At 46.8% G+C, this 18601-nt stretch overlaps 1 protein-coding gene across 1 annotated transcript in view; it reads right to left on the bottom strand.

Annotated features, from left to right (window-relative positions):
- Positions 1-18601, bottom strand: part of SLC5A1 (solute carrier family 5 member 1) — a 48012-nt gene that overhangs the window by 10224 nt on the left and 19187 nt on the right. Inside the window, 8 exon segments of the mRNA NM_174606.2 lie at positions 537-644; positions 1890-2025; positions 2268-2488; positions 3687-3767; positions 4820-4925; positions 13824-13928; positions 15311-15370; positions 16226-16330. Of these exon segments, the coding sequence (NP_777031.1) occupies positions 537-644; positions 1890-2025; positions 2268-2488; positions 3687-3767; positions 4820-4925; positions 13824-13928; positions 15311-15370; positions 16226-16330 (922 nt within the window).

Below are 18601 nucleotides of genomic sequence, written 5' to 3'. Positions count from 1 at the left end.
AAACTAACTATTCTGGACTGTAAGTGTTCACCCTCCTGGATTCCACATTCTCTATAGTGAGATGGCCCCTTGTATCTGATCTACCTACTGCCTTGGACTTCCTCATTCTAGAGCTAAAATCACTCTTTGCCCTTCTCTCCATGTTTTTCCCTGGAAAAACCTAGGTGTCAATTCATTCTCCAGGTAGAATTCCATTTAGTTCAAGCCTCATGTTAATGTCTGTTGGAGAGCGTCAAAAGACCTTAGAGCATGAAAAAGTTGTGTTTTCTCCCTAACACATTTTCAGATGGGCTCCTTCCCATGCCTCACTGATGGATGAGTGCCAGGACTCACAGAGCCCAACCAAGCCAGAGGTCTGCTTCCCACTGAAGCAAAGACAAATTCAAATACTGAGGACCCCAGAGCGAGACTCTCTCTCCTAGACCCCCAGGCTCAGAAACAGCTTTGCTCCAGAAGGCCCACAGACAGTTACATAGATAGAGCCCAGGTCCAATCAGCCTCCCAAGAGAGACCCTGCCAGCCAAGACAGCTCTCACCATTGGGCATGAGCTCCACCACCAAGGTCGGGTAGGCGATGTTGGTACAGCCAACCTTGGTGCCGCAGTATTTCTCACACTCTGAGGGGACCGTGCAGGCAACTTTCTCTGAGGAGAGATGAAGAGTCATGTCAGCAAGCAGACATCAGAAATGTTTCCAAGATTCAATTCACCTTGTTAAGCAGGCGTGAGTGCTAGGTGCTCACTCATGTCTGACTCTTCGGGACCCCATGGACTGTAGACCACCAGGTTCCTCTGTCCATGGGATTTTCCAGGCAAGAAAATCAGTGGTAGCCATTTCCTTATATAGGGGATCTTCCCAGCCCGGGGATCTTCCCAGCCCAGGGATCTAATGTGCATCTCCTGTGTCCACCCATTGGGCAGGTGAATTCTTTACCACTAGCGCCACCTAGGACAGCGCTTCAAACAGGACATTCCTGTCCACAGCCCTGAAGTGGTTTCACAAAGAATGCAGCCCCCAAGAAGCCCTTCTATGCCATCCCCCTACCCTGCTGGTCCTGACCATCCCAAGCTCTGCCTGGGGAGGAAAGACAGCTGCTAGGCAGAGGACGGAAAAGCGAAGAAATGCTTAGGGAGGAAAGCAGAGGGAATAGTCCCCAGACTTTAGCTAGCTACAGATGTGAAAATCAGACCGTAAAGAAGGCTGAGCACCTTCGAATTGTGGTGCTGGAGAAGAGCCTTGACAGTCCCTTGGACTTCAAGGAGATCAAACCAGTGAATCCTAAAGGAAATCAACCCTGAATATTCATTGGAAGGACTGATGCTGAAGCTGAAGCTCCAGTACTTTGGTCACTTGATGGGAAGAGTCAACTCATTGGAAAAGACCCTGATGCTGGGTCAGATTGAAGGCAAAAGGAGAAGTGGGTGACAAAGGATGAGATGGTTGGATGGCATCACCAACTCAATGGACATGAGTTTGAACAGACTCTGGGAGATGGTGAAGGACAGGGAAGCCTGGCATGTTGCAGTCCATGGGGTCACAAAGACTCAGACAGGATTTAGCAACTGAACAGCAGCACACCACCATAACCTGGCAGTGTGGGGGACACTGAGCAAAAGATGAGTAAATGTTAGCTAGAAGAAGCCTTAGCTAAGGCATGTCATGACTTCAGAGAATCTGCAAAACGGGAAACCGTAATTGTCCATGTAAAGAACCAGGGAACACAATTACACAAGTTCTGTGACCTCAAGTCACTCAATGTCTGGGGCAGGGGGGACAATAATGCTTCGTAATCATGGCAAGAAAAGAAGAGGGCAGAAAAAAGGAAGAGGGAGCCATGGGGGTTTTCGAAGTGGGAAAGAGAGGTTGGCGAGTCCAGCAGAAGATGTCACCTGTGAACAGGATGCGGCTGATCATCCCTGGCATCACCATGAGGAACATGGGCAGCAGCTTCAGGTACCCACACATGATGCAGCCGGCCTTCACGTGGGACATGTTTTTGGCAGAGAGGCAGCGCTGCACAATGACCTACCAGGGAAAGCCCAGTGAGGGGGGGTAGGCAAGAGGCCCCACAACATGTTCTGACCACCCCAGCTCTCACCACCACCCCGGGTCGTCAGCCTGGCACTCCCACATCACCAAGACTCAGCAGTCCTCAGACCACAGGAGCCTGCCCTGCCTTCCCCAACCCACAAGCTGCACAAAAGGCAGGAGGCTCTGCAGCACTCTGGGCAAGACCCTCTCTCCTCCCAGGTCCAACAGCAGGGTACCTGGTCTGTGCACCAGTACCACAGGGAGATGATGGTCAGCCCAAAGATGAGCCCAGGCCAGGGCAGGTCTCCCTTGAGAGGATCGCGGAAGATGTGGAAGGAGTCAGCCCTCGGGGTGTAGCACTCTGCCTTGATGGTGGTGTTTCCATAAGAGGTCACAGTTGGAATGGCATTCATGTATTTTGTCACGAAGGCACCATACCCTCCCACTTCGTGGAAAGCTGGAAAACATTGGTGACGAAAGTCAACTCCCTGAAACTTTCAGCTCTTCACAGCAGCTTCTCCTGTGGATGCCTGAGAAGCCCACAGCCAGAACTTGCACTGTGCAATCTTGGGCAAGTCATCATCCCATTCTGGGCCTCGGCTTTCTCATCCATAGAAAGGGATTATTAACCCTGCCCAGCCCCATCAGGGACTGCTGTGTGGGTCCAGAGCAATAACCTGTGAAAGTACTGCAACCATGAGCTTCTTTACAAAGGGCAAGTATTTGAACTATTAAAAGATAGACCTTGCTTTTGAACCAGATTCAGAGATTCTGCTTTCCCCCTCACCACCTGCTATCCGCAGTGGCCTTTGGGATCCTGGACACAGACTAGGCAGCCCCCCATCCCAGCAGTGTGGTGGGATGGAAGAGGATGGTTGAGGAAGTCGGGGGCTCTGCCGCACCTTGGCTGTGGGAATAAGGTATTCCAGCCCCTGCCCTGCAGGATGAGGCATTCCTTTCTCCTCCCCCAGTCTCCTGAGGACACCAAGGAAAACCAAATGGAAGCTCTTGGAAAATACAGCATAGAGAATAAGAGGCTTCACAGGACACCCAGAAAGCATGGGCTCCCTTAAAAATAAAATGGTATTTTATATCCTCACATAACAAGTACCTCTATTTGCAGGGTTTTCAGTCTTGTCCTTAGGATTTTAAGACAAATAAAATTTCAAAACTAGGGGGACAGGGACTACAGAGTTGCTGAATTCTTTTTGTGTGTGTGTCAAATAGGGAAGTAAGTAAGAAAATGGTCAATTCACAAAAGAAAGGACATTTAACCTTAAAATGTAGATGACACAATCCAAGATTTAAGATGTGACATTTAAATATATTTAGTCTGATAGATATTTAGCCTTATCTTTTTTTTTTTTTTTGGTCCAGTTTCTCTGTGGAGAGAAGACCATGACATCAGAGGCCCACGCTGGGGCCCACTAGCCCAGATTGTATAGAGAGGGCAGCAAGGAATCCAGATGTTGCCTGGGCCAGACCCAACCTGAGACCTCCAGGGCTGGGGGAGGTGTCCCCCACACACCACGGTGATGGCCAATCCAGGCCAGTCCACTCCCCCAGGGAGCACAGAGTGTGCCCAGTTCACTGCCCAGGCCAGTGGCCTCTAACTCTGCCTCCCCACCTCCTCAGCCTGCCCCTGCCCCACTTACCAAACCCAGTCAGGATGAAAGACCCCAGGAGCATAATCACCGTCTGCAAGGTGTCTGTGTAAATCACAGCCGCCAGGCCCCCTAAGAGCAAAGGATGCGATGTGTCTGACCTTAGCTGGGAGGGCACCCCGTCGGCCCACCTCCTTTCCCCACCCTCTCCCCCACTCCCACTCCTCTCCCTCTGCACGTCTTCTGCACCCCTCAGTCACCCTTCTGTCCTCCCTCCTGCCCTCCTTTGTCCTGTGACAGCTGTCTGCCACGCACATGTCCCAGTAGCTCCACTTTTCACAGAAAGGCTGGGAAGGCCTTGGAAAGAAAGTTCTCCCTATTTGAGGATGGAGAGTTTGATGTGATGGTTTAAGCCAGGAGAAGCATCTGCCACAGACAAAGCAGGGAAGAGCAAAGAGCTGACAGCTCACAAGATGGCTGGGGACAGGAGCAAATCAGCACATTTCAAAGGCGACTTGCATGTCCACTCTTTGTTTTCTCAGACCATCTGAGCACTTGTCCCCGGCACTATGGGGCTCCAGCTCGGCAGCAAGTTCCATCTCCGACCCTGCCTGCCCCTAATCAGAGTAGAGCAACACCTCTGCAAATGTGCCCCCAATGGCTACTAATGTCTCCAGCTTCTCCAGTCACATCTTGAGTCTTCCTCTAAAATCTGTGTGTGTCACTACCCCCCTTCCTCCCTATAGTGCCCCTCACCCCCTGTCGTGTCAAACCCAAGGTCCCTGTCAAATGACTTTCAAGACCCCCACACTGTGACCCCACTGCAGCCATCAGGTCTTACCACCTACACCCCCACCCTCAACTACTTCCCACTGAGCACCCTCCTCCCGCAGGACGCAGCCACTTGCTCACCCTGCCCAGCCCCGCCACTCCCGCTCCTGACTCCCTTGTTCCCGCCTCTCCCTGCACCTGGCCCTCCCGCTCTGCTTCTCTCGACTAGGCCAAGCTCTCTCCTGTTCCCACCAACACTGGGTTTTTCTGGGGCACCTACAACTGTTTGCTCAAACTGTCTCCCGGGTGGATCTCTTCCTCGGGAGGAGAACCCACGTCTCCTCCGGCCTTTCACCCTTCACAAGTGCCTAACCCTGAGCTGGGCTGGGGCTGAGCCATTCGAGGGGACTCACCTGTGATTGTGTAAAGGGCGGTGATTGCCAATAAGATAAAGATGGCCAGGTAGAGATCCAGGCCCAAGGCCAAGTTGATGAATATGGCCCCAGAAAAGATGTCTGCCTGGAAGGAGAGGAGAGGTGGGTTTGGGGTGAGAGACACCAGCTGAGGCACGTCTGTCAGCTGCAGGGACAGGTAGGAGGGCTTGGAGAGGTTAGCAGAAACCGACTCCTAAGTCATGTTTATGCCTGTGATTTCTGGGGCCCCACACTGGCCCACAACCCCTTAACCTTTGGCTGAAATTTCACAATTAGTGGTTCGTATCCTTATCCCCAGTTGAGAATATGAAAGACAAACAGCACACAATTCCATGTATATGATGTTTCTAAAATAGTCAAACTCATAAAATCTGGGGCTGGAATGGCTGTTACTAGGGGCTGGGGGAAGGTGGAGTTATTAATCAACAGGCATAATCTCTCAGTTAAGTAAGCGGAATAAGCTCTAAAGATCTGCCCCAATTTGCACCGGGTCAACAATGTGTGTTGTACACTCAGAATCTGTCAAGAGGTTGGATGGCAAGCTAAGTGTTCTGACCACAATAAAAGTAAAAACGAAAAACGAAAGGAGGACTTCCCTGGTGGTACGGTGGATAAGACCCCACCTGCCAATGCAGGGGACACTGGTTCAATCCCTGTCTGAGAGGACCCCACAAGCCACAGAGCGACTACTGAGCCTGTGTGCTGCAGCTACTGAGGCCCACGTGCCTAGAATCTGTGCTCTGCAATGAGAGAAGCCGCCGCAATGAGAAGCCTGCGAGCTGCAGCAAGGAGTGGCCCCCGCTCACTGCAACTAGGGAAAGCCCAAACGCAGCAACGAACACCCAGCACAACCAAAAAATAACAATTAATTAATTAAAAATAAACAAAACTAACAGAAATAATAGAAAAATAAGAATATGTATGAAAGAACAAAAGGATATGAACACCTGAAAGACAGTCCTGCTCTATTCCTGAATTTCCCAAAAAGCTTCACTCAAGATGATAATAAATATTCCATGATTAAAAAAAAAAAGAATTCTGTAAAAGAGGCCTGTGAAATGCTGAATTAAAGAAAGTTAAGGCCGTTTCTTTACCACACAACTTCTCTGAGCCTTCAGTACACTGTGAATCCCCAGGAGAGAAATGTAGTAAATGACCCTTAACAAACTCACTCAACTGTAGAACTCTGTGTGCCAAGGAACAACTATTAACACCTTGAGGTGCCTCACAACCCACTTTGTGGGCTGCTGCTGTGAACTGTTACCCTTCATTTACACCTCAATGTAAAAGGTTTATTAGATCTACTCCCAAATACAAGTGTGAGTGCTGGAGTCTGTGAGAGAGAAAAATACCCTCACCCTGGAATGGAGAGAGATGTAAACACCACCATAATTTTATCTACTCTGTCTAGATGGGATCCATCTGGATTCAAACACAGCCAGAGCATCACCAAGAAGCTCCTGTGTGACAGGCTTGGTGATAGATGGCTTTATCTAGATTGGAGGTGCCCAACCTCTGGGCCAGTACCTCCGGTCAGATCGATGATGGCATTGGATTAGAAATAAAGTGCACGATAAATGTAATGCACTTGAATCAACTTGAGACCATCCCCTGTCCCCCAGTCCATGGAAAAATTGTCTTCCGTAAAACCAGTCCCTGGTGCCAAAAAGGCTGGAGACTGTGGATGTAGATTATCTCACGTAAGTTTAGGGGGAATCACTCCCTCTTCACTCCTGAATTCACTAGTGCCTGATGCAGTTATTTTTCCCCCTGCCTCCTTTAGCCCCATAAAGAACTTTCTACCCGGCTGGTTGGTGCAGTTAAACCAACAGAGAGCCCTGGAGTCACCCAAAATGAATGTTCGTGTGTTCTCCAAAATACTTCCAGAAGGACAGTATTAAGGGATGATGGTGGTGAACCTTTTGTTTTCAAATCTCTAGATGCAAAAAAAACTAGGCTTTCCCTAGATGCAGTGCAAGGACTGTTTTATTGAATAAAACTGAACACATTTCAGAGCATGTAAGGGGCCACCCAGTCAGGCCCTGGGGAAGGGGGTCCTTGCATCTTCTCTTGATTCTTATCGTCACTTCTACTCCTCCTCACAGCTCTTCGGGGCCTCCAGTGGCTCAGGTCCCACCGACCAAATCTCCTATTCCCTGCCTCTTGGTTGGCAGAGAGCTCATCTCACACCAGCTCCGAGCTTCCAGGCTAATTCCTGGCCTCCTCCCCCAAGTCAGGCCTCCTAAGGACCTAGTGCCTTAGCTCCCGGCAGATTCTCTGGTCCCAAGGGACCTACTGTCCCTGTCTTCCCTGGAAGAGGAAGAGAGGCTGATCCAGGACATGGGAGAGAGATGGTGATTTAGAAAGAGACCCCGGTCCTTATGGTTGGTGGCGAGAGGACCTGGGTTTTATCCCCAGTGCTGCTAGGATAGGTCTGAGTGACCCTGGATAAGACATTTCACCTCTCCCTGTCTCAGTGTTCTTCTCTTTAAAGTGGGAAGTTCTGACTCCCGGGGCTTGTGATTCTCAGTGGCTGGACCTGGAGAAGATCTGCAGCTGAGGAAAGCATTCCCCTCCCAGGTCTGAGACCTCTTCTACCCTGTCTTCTGGAGCAGCTAAGGCTGAAGAGGAAGAAAGAGCCCCTGCTGCAAAAAGCCTCGCTGGGAGTGAAATGGCCACTCCTGCTAGACTCTGCACTCTGAGCCACGTGGAACTGTGATGAGTGTTCACAAAGTCAGTCTCTCCCCTCTAAGGCCTCTCTACTATCACTAAAGTTATTTCAGTTTGAGGAGTTCCATTCATTGGAATGCTGTTAAATGTGCACACTGTAGATTCAGTGAATTAGCTAATAAGCATAAGTGAGCTATAAAAAGATTACAAGGCTGTTTCTCCTGCCTTTAAAATGCCCTTGTTTTATTTTCCAGAGAAGTTAATTTGTAATGCTTTATGACAACAAGCCATAGCAGACTATGATACCCTCATTAATATTTGCCTTGCCATCATTAGTCACAAATAAGTAACGCAATTCCTAAAATAACACTGTAAAACAAAGTCTATAGAGACTTTGTTTATGGGAACTGTTGGGCTAATCGAAATCTTGCTCTTATTATATGCACTGTTTCCAGTTAACAGGAAAGATAAAGAATTTCAAGAAAAACTCCCTCATGAATTGGAAAAACTCTTCCTTGGAAAGTTCTTCCTCCTATGAGTCATTCTTAACTTTAAGAATGAATTCTCTCTGCCCTTGGAACCCTGAAAGTCATCAGGTGTGACCAAAGACATGATAGCTAAGCTTATTCTTAACCCCAGGCACTCTGACATGTCATGGGGTCTCTTAGGTGCCCACACATTTCTCCACTTCATAAGAACAGTTTTTCCTCTATATCTAGGGGATTTTACAGTTGACCAAGGACTTTTAGATACATACATTGTTCTGATTCTCAAAACAAGGTAACCGGACAAGTAAACTGACTCTACTTTATAAATGAGAGAGAAAAACTCAATGACTTGCTCAAGGGCTAAAATCCAGGTTTTCCATCTCCAAATCCAATGACTTCCCACAACATTCAAAGGTAAATGTCTTCCTTTCTGGAATATTTTCTGCGGAGAGCAAGGTCTTTTTTTAATCGAAAAAAAAATGTGTTTACTTCTTTTTAAAATAAAATAATTATGTTGTATGATTTCAAAACAATAGCACAGAAAGGTATACACTGAAAGTTAATACAGTCTTGCTTCTATCACTAAACCCAAAGATGACCACTGTTGAGAGCCTTTCATCCACCAGAGGATTTTTAGGTGGCTGGCTGAAATCTGTGTATCAACTGTTATGCTCCATGGCCCCTAAAAAATAATTGTGAAGATGGAAATATGGGGAAATGTTTATGGTTTGATACTAAGAAGGGGGAGAATGACCACAAAATGGCTTGTGTATTCTGAATGCAGCTCTCTAAAGGAAAACCCACTATAGGCCAAGTCAAACTGTGAAAATGTCTGTGCCATAATTATAGGGTTATGGGTGCTTTTCCCCTCCAGATTTTCTTAAATGCCATCATTATATTTTTCTTACAGTTCCAAAGGTGAGGAAACAGAAATTTAACAACACAATATATTCCCTATGGATATATGAATAATACACATTTTATAGTAAAAATATTCTTAAAATAGACTAGAAGAACACATACCAAGTTCAAGATAATGTTTACCTTTTAAGAAGAAGGAAATGGGGTCCAAAGGTTATAGATGAGCTTTATCTATTATATTTTATTTCTTTTTTTTTTTAATGATAAGCTATTTAGATCTATAGAATCTTGGTGGTAGTACTAGCTATATTATTTTTGTACTTTACTGTATGTTCAAAGCATTTCACTACTTTTTGATTCATAAAATTTGAGGACTGGATGTGGAATATACCACCAGCTTTGATATAAAAGAACTTGCCTCTAATCCTGTGAGATCAATTATCTCATAGCTCATCCCAAATTGCTCCTTCTCTAAACCCCTCTTAGCCCTTACTAAAGAAAGAAGGAAGGAAATGAGGGGGTGGGGGACACAGAAATTTTTCCCAGTGCTGCTAAGCAATACCAACTTCAAGTGAGCTAGACATTTATGGTCCTCTAGACCAGGGGCCAGCAAACTTCTTCTGTAAAGGCTCACATCATACATGTTTTAAGCTTTGCAGGACATACAGTTTCTATCCAACCTGAGCAAAGCCATCTACTGTTGAAGCATGAAAACAGCCAAAGATGATACATCAATTAACGGGCATGACTGTGTTCCAATAAAACTTTATTTACAAAAACAGGAAGATGGATTTAGCCTTTGAAAGCTTGACTGAACAAGCTCTATGGAACTCACAAGGAACAATAAAATACAAATCCAGTTGGAAACCCTCTTAGAGTAACTAATCTCATTAGCCTTGGGCAGGTTATTTAGTCTTAGTTTTGATGCTTTGAAATTCTGTGGTTTTACATGTATGCATTTGCTGCCCATTCTAGTCTGAGTTGTATCAGAGTATCCAGTAAATTTTGCCTGGCAATGAGGTTTGAGATAGAGAACCCAGTTATTCAAATTTCTCTATTTGTGAGTGAATGCACAAGGTAATAAGCATTCAAAACTTAAGCAAAAGCCAAAGCTCTTATTTTCAACCAAAGATACAGAATAGATAGTAAAGTTGCTATAGAAGTTTATTACAGTTGTGATTTGTGATAAGAGTCCCAGGAAACATACACAGGGATGTTTGGTCATCACAAGTAATTCAAAAAATCTGAGGCTTTATCTCAAGTGATCCTACACATTTGAATAAGAGACATGATGCCAGGAAATTTTACAGCACAGAACGCTTCTCTGAACTTGATAAGGCAGGGTGCTAGGGTGGAGTGGGTGGATGGGAAGGAGCCTATAAAATTCTGAGGAATACCTGCTTGTACTGAGTCACTCAGTCATGTCCAACTCTTTGTGACCCCATGGACTATAGTCCACCAGGCTCCTCTGTGCGTGGGATTTTCCAGGCAAGAATACTGGAATGGGTTGCCATTTCCTTCTCCAGGGATTGAACCCAAGTCTCCTATATTGGCAGGCAGATTCTTTACCACTGTGGCATCAGAGGAGCGCATGGAGGAATAATCAAGTCTGGGTCTCAGAAACTCAGAGTCCAAAAGGACATGGCCACAAGATGGCAGCCAGAGTCAAGGCTCCACGCCACCTGTGGTCAGTGGCCTGGGCCACGTCTGGGACACTGCACCTGAAATGCATTTCACTTTTTCTCTCCTATCAATTACACGCCTACTGGACCCCAACATCCTCCCAAAGCCTTCCTGTCAGGTCCCTGGTTGTTCCCTGTCTGGACGTGGATCTCAAAAGGCCACTCTTCTTTTCTTATCCATCATAAGCTACCCATGCCTCCACACACACAACAATAGTGATTAATCTCTGTTTGTGTGCAATGACTACCTTATTTTAATTAACGATTCCTTTTGTCCACAAGCCCTGAACTCATGTGCACCTTAATGTGAGTTCCCAGTGAGTACAGTCACTATTGATGTAATTCTTTTAAGGATTTCATGCTCTGTGACCCATGGTGAATCTGAAGTCAGACAAAGCCTAGCCTGTCTGGCCCTCCCTGTCCCTCCCCACTGCCTAAATGGCCCACCTTCAGATCCTTCATGCACCCAGTGTGACCTGACTTCTCCCTTCACAGTCCTCTCAAATCCCACTCTCAGAGACATGGCTATATTGGAAGGTCACTTAACTGGCTATTTTACTTTTCCCCAAGGTCTTGAATTTTGATCCGTTTATACTGGACTTAGAAGACCCAGGGGACATATTGTCAAAAGTATCAGAGACTCTGCTTCTCAACCTAGCTCTGCTATTGTTTAACCCCACAAAGCCCCTTCTCTTCTCTGGTCCTCAGTTTCCCCACTGAAAAATGGGAGCGTCAATCATAGAACTAGATAATCCATCCCACTCTGTTATCCTATGTCTTCATCCCATCCAAGCACAGTGCAGAATTGTGAGAATACAGACAATGGGACTAGAGAAACCCAGACTCCAGTCTTGTCTTTGCCTACACTAGCCACATGACTATTCTCTGAGACTCAGTTTCCTCTTCCATGAAGTGGAAAATAAGTAAAAATCCCCACCCATGCCATACTCTTATGAGGACTGGAGATGGAAGAAGTCAAGGCCCTATTGGAGACTAAATAAAAAGACTGGCACAAAACAAAAGGCCGAGGTCATCCTTCATATGCATTTTTCAAGGGATCACTGGCTCTGGGCATTGGGTGGACATTGGACAAGGCCTCCAGTAAGCAGCCCCAGAAATCACGCAGAAAGGGTGCAAGTTTCTTCAGTCACGTCTGACTCTTTGTGACCTTCTGGACTGTAGCTCACTCAGCTCCTCTGTCCATGGGATTCTCTAGGAAAGAGTACTGGAGTGGGTTGCCATATTCTCCTCCAGGGAATCTTCCCAATCTATATCTCTTATGTCTCCTGCATTGGCAGGCAGGCTCTTTACCACTAGTACCACCTAGGAAGCCCACAGTCCATACTAAGTACTATTCAAAAGTAAAATTCAGAAGAAGCCAAGTGCTGAGGAGAGGATGGACTCCATCAGGATCTGAGCTGAGGGAGGCTGCCCCTCAGGTACCTGTGGGCTCCCACATCCAGAGGGTTTAATCAGTAACCTGAACTATAGGTGAGGCGACTGGGAAGGCAGACAGAGAGGCTGAGCCCTGAGCTTATTTATATGACCGCTGCTACATTGCTCCAGGGGCGAAGCTCAGCCAGCAGACTTTCCCCCACCTGAACTGTGGACTTGGAGAAGGTTGGCTTCCAAGAAAGGGAATGCCGGTGCCCCCCTCTACATGCTCACTAGACAGGTGCCACCTCACAAGCTGAATCAGGGAGCAAGGAGCGGTCCCCATCAGCTTCTACAGGTGCCAGGGTCACCTCTGCACCCTTCTGCTTACATTCCTTTCCTCCTCTCGCCCTGCCCTCCCCTCCCTCAGGAAGCCTGATTTCTCCACCCCTCCCAGCAACTCCCAGTCCAGTCTATACACACCAGTCTCTAAGGAAATAAGACTGAAATGCCCGGGGTTTTCATCTTGTAACTAAAAACTACCCTGAAGGAAGGGAGGAAAAAGTGAAGGAGTGGAATCATCACACAGGCACCAGTCAAGGGTAGCAGCCCCTGACGTCAGGAAGCTGGGGAGGGAGAGAACAGTGAGGCTGGGTGTCAGTCCCAACTCCAATCAAAGCCCTACGGGCCCAATTCCTGAGCCCATGTTCCCACTGAGACCATTTCAGTCAGGACATTTGCTTCAATGGTTCTGGGAGAACCGATGTCCAAAGAATGCAAAAGAATGAACCTGGACTCTACTTCACATCATGGATCAAATGCTGTGGATCAAATACCTCAATGTAAGAGCTAAGACTATAAAACTCTTAGGAACAAACATAGCATTCAACCTTCATGATCTTGGATTTGGCGATGGATTCTTAGAAATGACACCAAAAGCATGAGCGAAAAAAGAAAAAACATAAACTGGACTTCATCAAGATGTAAAACTTTTGTGCATCAGAGGACACTAAAGTGAAAAGACAACCCACAGAATGGGAGAAAATATTTGCAAATCATATATCAGATAAGGGTAAGTTATTCAGAATACATAAAGAACAATTTCAATGCAACAACAATAAGACAACCCAATCAAAAGAAAGTATAAGAATGTAAGAGGTAATAATATAAAACAGAAAAACTATTGTGGTAGTCTGAAAAAAAATATATATATATATGTATTTCCTCTAGAGAAAGAAAACAGTCAAATGCCAAGTGTAAATTTCATGTGAACCCTAATTCAAGCAAATTAACTGAAAGAAGACATTTTTCAGATAATCAGGAAAATCTGAATATGGACCAGGTGTTAAACTACCTAAAATAAGAAATTACTATAAATTTTGTTAAGCATGATAACAGCGTAATGGTTACGTGTTTTCAAAAGTTAAAGGTGCATTTCAAAGAATCTACAGTGAAATGACGTGATGTCTGGCATTTGACTTAAAATTCTACTGGACAAAAAAAGGTGGAAAGGAAGAGATGAACCAAGAATGGCAAAATGTTGTTCACTGTGAAAGCCAAGTGACAAGACTAGGTCCAGATTCTGACCCTGACAGGGTATAGAGGCGTACAGCTTTATGTCAGGGCCAGCCCTCAGGTATCCATTACTTCCTTTTAATCTTCTACTAAGAACAGCTTTCACTGAACCTTCTCCAACCACTTATGTCTTCAACCTTCCCCACAGTAAGGAGGTCTGTGTGTTCACTCCTTGATGTGTGAAATAGGACTTTACCCTCAGAAGCAAGAAGGCCTAAGGGACCGAGTTAATAGCAACACAGCACTACCCTTTGTGCGCCAGCATCTGCTGAGGAGCAAGAGTGGGCAGGTTCTGAGCCAGCCAGCGCCCAGCACCCGGGGCGGGGGACTCACCGAGATCTTGGTGAAAATGTACAGCACCAGGGACAGGACAGACAGGTAGACCTGGATCCGCTGGCCTCCAAATCGCTTCCGCAGGTACTCTGGCATCGTCACCACCTGTACGGACAGAAGGGCGGTCACTGCCAGCCTAGGTGATCAGAAGGCCCAGAGCAAGCAGAGCAGGGCATCCACTCTGGCATCAGAGGTGTGACCCTGCTGGTCAGAGAAGTCTGAGAGGTGTCCAGGTGTCCCTGTCCTCCAGCCATTTGCTCATCTCAATTCCACACGCCCGACCACTGCAGAGGCAACTTGGTATCATCCCAGGACATAGTAGGTGCCCAATAAACAATATTTTAATGAACACATGACTGCATATAACCAAGAAGACAGATCCTTGCCTTGAAGGAGGGAGGGATAGATAAATAGATAGGAGTGCATCTGTGCTCGGTCATGTCCAACTATTTTTGGACCCCATGGACTATAGCCCCCTAAGGCTCCTCCGTCCGTGGGATTTTCCAGGCAAGAATACTGGAGCAGGTTGCCATTTCCTCCTCCAAGGGCTCTTCCTGACCCAGGAATTAAACCCGCATGTCCTGCATCGCAGGTGGGTTCTTTACCACAGTGCCACTGGGAAGCCCCTAAATAGATAGTCTTATACAGAGCACCTACTGTAAACAAGACGCCATAACCACGGCGGGACCTTTTCAGCGCACTGAAACGAGGTGGCCAGGCCGGGTGCACGCTTCGCCCTGCTCTGCGCAGAAGCCTTGCCAAGGGCCGTGGCTGCAGACCAGCTCAGCTGCTCTCCCAGCTCCTGTCTGCAAATTCCAACCACACTCTGTCTCGTGTCCTCAACCCTGAGCCTGCCGTCTCCTGGAATCAGATGTGTGTCACCAACAGTCCATGAGCCTCCAGGAGAGAGACGCATGATCTACCTGTGCTTCCTCTTTACTGCTTTCAGCTTCCAAGGCACAGATATCAGGTAGTAGATGCTCATTACATCTCACTGGATGGATGATGCTAAAGCTGTCTTATGTAAAATGTCAGAGGTTTAGTCAAGAGACTGAACACACTATTTGGTAGATAAGCACCAGGTGCATGCTCAGCAAACAAGGACTGCCGATGTTTGTAAACGAAGAGAAACTATGGTTCTTTTTCTCGTGCTGCTTCCCTTCCGGGGGCAGAGGCAGACGGTTATGTATCGTGAGCAATGCACGGCAGTACCTTGCAAGTATTCATTCACCCAGTGTGAGGGAATGTGACAATTTAGGTGCTGAATAGACTGAGACTGCTTAGGACCGCTTCCTAGAGGGGCAAGTCGTGGCCAAGTGGATCTATTTAATGCCTCTGAGAGCAGTTGGGAACCTTATAGCCCAGGAAAGAGCCAAGTCATAGGCTCTTGTCCCAAAAGTCTCCTCTGCTTTCCAGGAGGACCAAGTTCACACAAATGCTTGCCAGCAGGAAAATACATCTTACCGAATCACAGAGCAGATACTTACCCCCGCCTTAATGTAAATGGGGACAAACACCCAGCCCAGCACAACCACCAAAATCAGGGCCTAAAACCGAAAAGGAGGTGGAGTCAGACCAGGAGGAGACTTAGCCACGCTGCTGCCTGCAGGGCCTACGGCTGCTCCAGAACAACCACCTGGCATTTTCTCTTTGAGCTCTAGGGACATCTTCCCAAGGGACATCAGTGACTGACGGAGGCCTGCGATGCCTGATGAGCCCATGGGAACAATAGTTGGGCAACCATGGACAGGGACCTGGGCAGCTACCCACTGGTATCACAGTCCCTTCGGCCTTCTCCCTGGTTTACAGGAGTAAGATACCATTTACAAAGCTTTTAAAAATAATAATAATAATATTGGGAACCTGGTGGTAAGTATTTCCAAACCGCTAATGTGGTTAAAAGGGTACGAGAGGGCTTGGCTTTTTTTAATTTAGTTTTAATTGGAGGATAATCGCTTTACAATGTTATGTTGGTTTCTGCCGTACAACAACGTGAATCAGCCATAAGTATACATATATCCTCTCCCTCTTGAACCGCCCCCACCACATCCCATCGCTCAAGGCCATCGCAGAGCACCAGGCTGAGCTCCCTATGCTTTATAGCAGCTTCCCCCTAGCTATCTATTTTACACATGGTAACGTATATATGTCAGTGCTACGCTCTCAATTTGCCCCACCCTTTTAAAAGGAGAAAGAAACACTAACGCCATCACGTCAGTGATCTCTCGTGGTGGAAGAGGACCAGGACTCTGGGGGCCTGAAAATGAGCCCCTCCTCCACTGCACTGCAATGTGGCCCCAGGAGGTTCTCTAACATCTAGAGCATCTCTGAGTGTAAACTGAGCTGGCCGACTACTGAAGCTGCTTCCAGCACCAGGACACAGTGTCTCTAGAGTTACTCACATTCCATTCAAAGCCCCCAGTGGCAATTCCTGCAGCTGCTCCGGTCCCCGCCAGTCCCACAAAGTGGCCGCTTCCAATGTTACTGGCAAACAGAGAGGCTCCAATCTGGAAACACAAAAAGTTCAGGTGAGGACTCTGTGCTTCACCAGGACACTCAAGGCCAGACCAAAGATAGAAGAGACATGGCAACCAAGAGAAGGATAAGAAAGAGCAGAAGCCGGCCAGGAACCTGACTGCTAGAGTCTGCTGGGACCACTGGTTCAGAAGGTGAATGTGGGGACTTGGGTAATGGTGAAGATAAAAAGGGGAGGACTGGTGGAGCCGTGGGATGTATCACCAGATGAGATCTCTGTGAGACCTTTGTGAGCCCAATGCTCAACAGTTAAGGAGGTCTGGTATGCCCCACAGCCCGTCAGGCCTCCTCTGGGTCTCCTCAGAGGCTGGGCATGCAGGTGCAGGGCCTCCGCCATTCATCTCAGTGGTCTCCAGCACTGCTGACTGGGGACCTTGACCAATTCAGGCTCTCAGGAAATGGGGACAGTTTCGTTGAAAGAAATCATTTAAAAGGAAGCCTCTGGACCTCAGATCACTAGCTACTTGTCAAAGAAGGCAAGGGGTAGGGCCAATAATTTCCAAGTGACTCCTAGCTGTTACATTCTGTAATCCCATTAGTCCCAAGTTATAAGGAACGCTACTAGTAATAATACTGTCTAAGGTGCTCAGTTGCTCAGTCATGTCTGACTCTTTGTGACCCCATGGACTGTAGCTCACTAGGCTCCTCTGTCCATGAAATTTTCCAGGCAAAAATACTGGAGTGGGTTGCCATTTCCTCCTCCAGGGGATCTTCTCAACCCAGGGATTGAATTCATATGTCCTGTGTCTCCTGCACTGCAGGCGAATTTCTTTACCACTGAGTCACCAGGGAAACCCAATATCTCTCTAAATTTATATATATATATATATATATATATATATATATATATATATATATATTTGGCCTTATTGCAAGGCTTGTGGGATCTTAGTTCCCCCACCAGGGATCGAACCTGAGCCCCCGGCAGTGAAAGCATGGAGTTGTCACCACTGGGTGGCCAGGGAATTCCTTCAATATAGTATTTTTATTTTTTATAAAGATCTCAAAGACCCCATATATATATGTACAAAACACTGCATTTTTCAAAGATATACATATATCTAATAACAGGCTAGAAGGCAAATTGGAAGGGTGTGTATTAAATACCCAAAAGTGGAAGCCTGGGAGAGGAAAAGAGAATGGGACTGTGACTAGGAGATGAAGGAGGAAGTATCAGGGGAAACGAGAGAGGGATTTTGCATTGACTGATCATGATACTGTACCATCGACTCAACTGCATCTGAGATTCAAGAGAACTCCAAAAAGTTCTAGAGTTTTTCTATATCCAGGAGGAGAAGGCAGAGCAACATTTGAAAAGCACCACACTAGTATTAATATAATTATCTCCAATCTTGCTGAGCAATGCAGGGAGGCTCTATTTGTCTAAAAATCCCTAAGATGGTTTAAGTCTGGAACAAAACACATTTCCCAAAAGGCAGATTATTGTTCCAAGGAACTGTCCTAACTCTCCCTCAATATATGATTTATAGCTGATATGCTTAGTGTCATATGCCAAGTCAGAGGAGAGGGTCTGGAGGTCTCCAGAATGATGAGAAGATGATGGTGTAAGTGGCTTCATTCATTCATTCCACAAATATTAATTAGCACCTATTCAGTATGTCAAGCTCTATTCTAGACACTGGGGATTCCTCTATGAAAAGCACTGACAAAAAAAAAAAAAGAAAAAGAGAGATCAGTGCTGTGAAGAGAATAGAAAAGTGTGATAGAGTGATCCTCTGTGGGGTGTCTAAGCTGAGATCAAAATGATAAAAGAAGTGACCACGCTGAGACCAGACGGAAAACATCCCAGCAAAGATCACCCCTCTGGCCAAGTAGGAAGGTCATCGTGGTTGGAAAGCAGAAAGAAGGCCAGAGTGGCTGGGTGGAGTGAGATGAGGTTGGAAAGCTGGGAGGGGTCCATCACGTAGGTCCAAGTGGGCCGCAGTAGGAGTGTGGATTTTGCTCTGTGATGGGAAGCCACTGGAGGGTTTCAAGCAGGGGAGGGACAGGATCTAACCTGTTTTCAAGGCTTTCTGTCAAGCATGTGGAGAGTGTAGTGCTGGGAGCAAAAGAGAAAATAGAAATGTGCAAGAGGCAATTGCTGCTTGTAGATGAGAAAGGACAGTGGCTAGGTCTCCGCTGGTGGCAGTTGAGACAAAGACAAGCATAGACATTGGAGTACATTTCGGAAACAAAGTTGATGAGCCTTGTTGATGGATCAGATGTAGGAGACTGGAGAGAGG

This window comes from Bos taurus, chromosome 17, assembly GCF_002263795.3.
Source record: "Bos taurus isolate L1 Dominette 01449 registration number 42190680 breed Hereford chromosome 17, ARS-UCD2.0, whole genome shotgun sequence".
Lineage (NCBI taxonomy): Eukaryota > Metazoa > Chordata > Mammalia > Artiodactyla > Bovidae > Bos > Bos taurus.
This window is presented reverse-complemented; position numbering and strand designations above follow the sequence as displayed.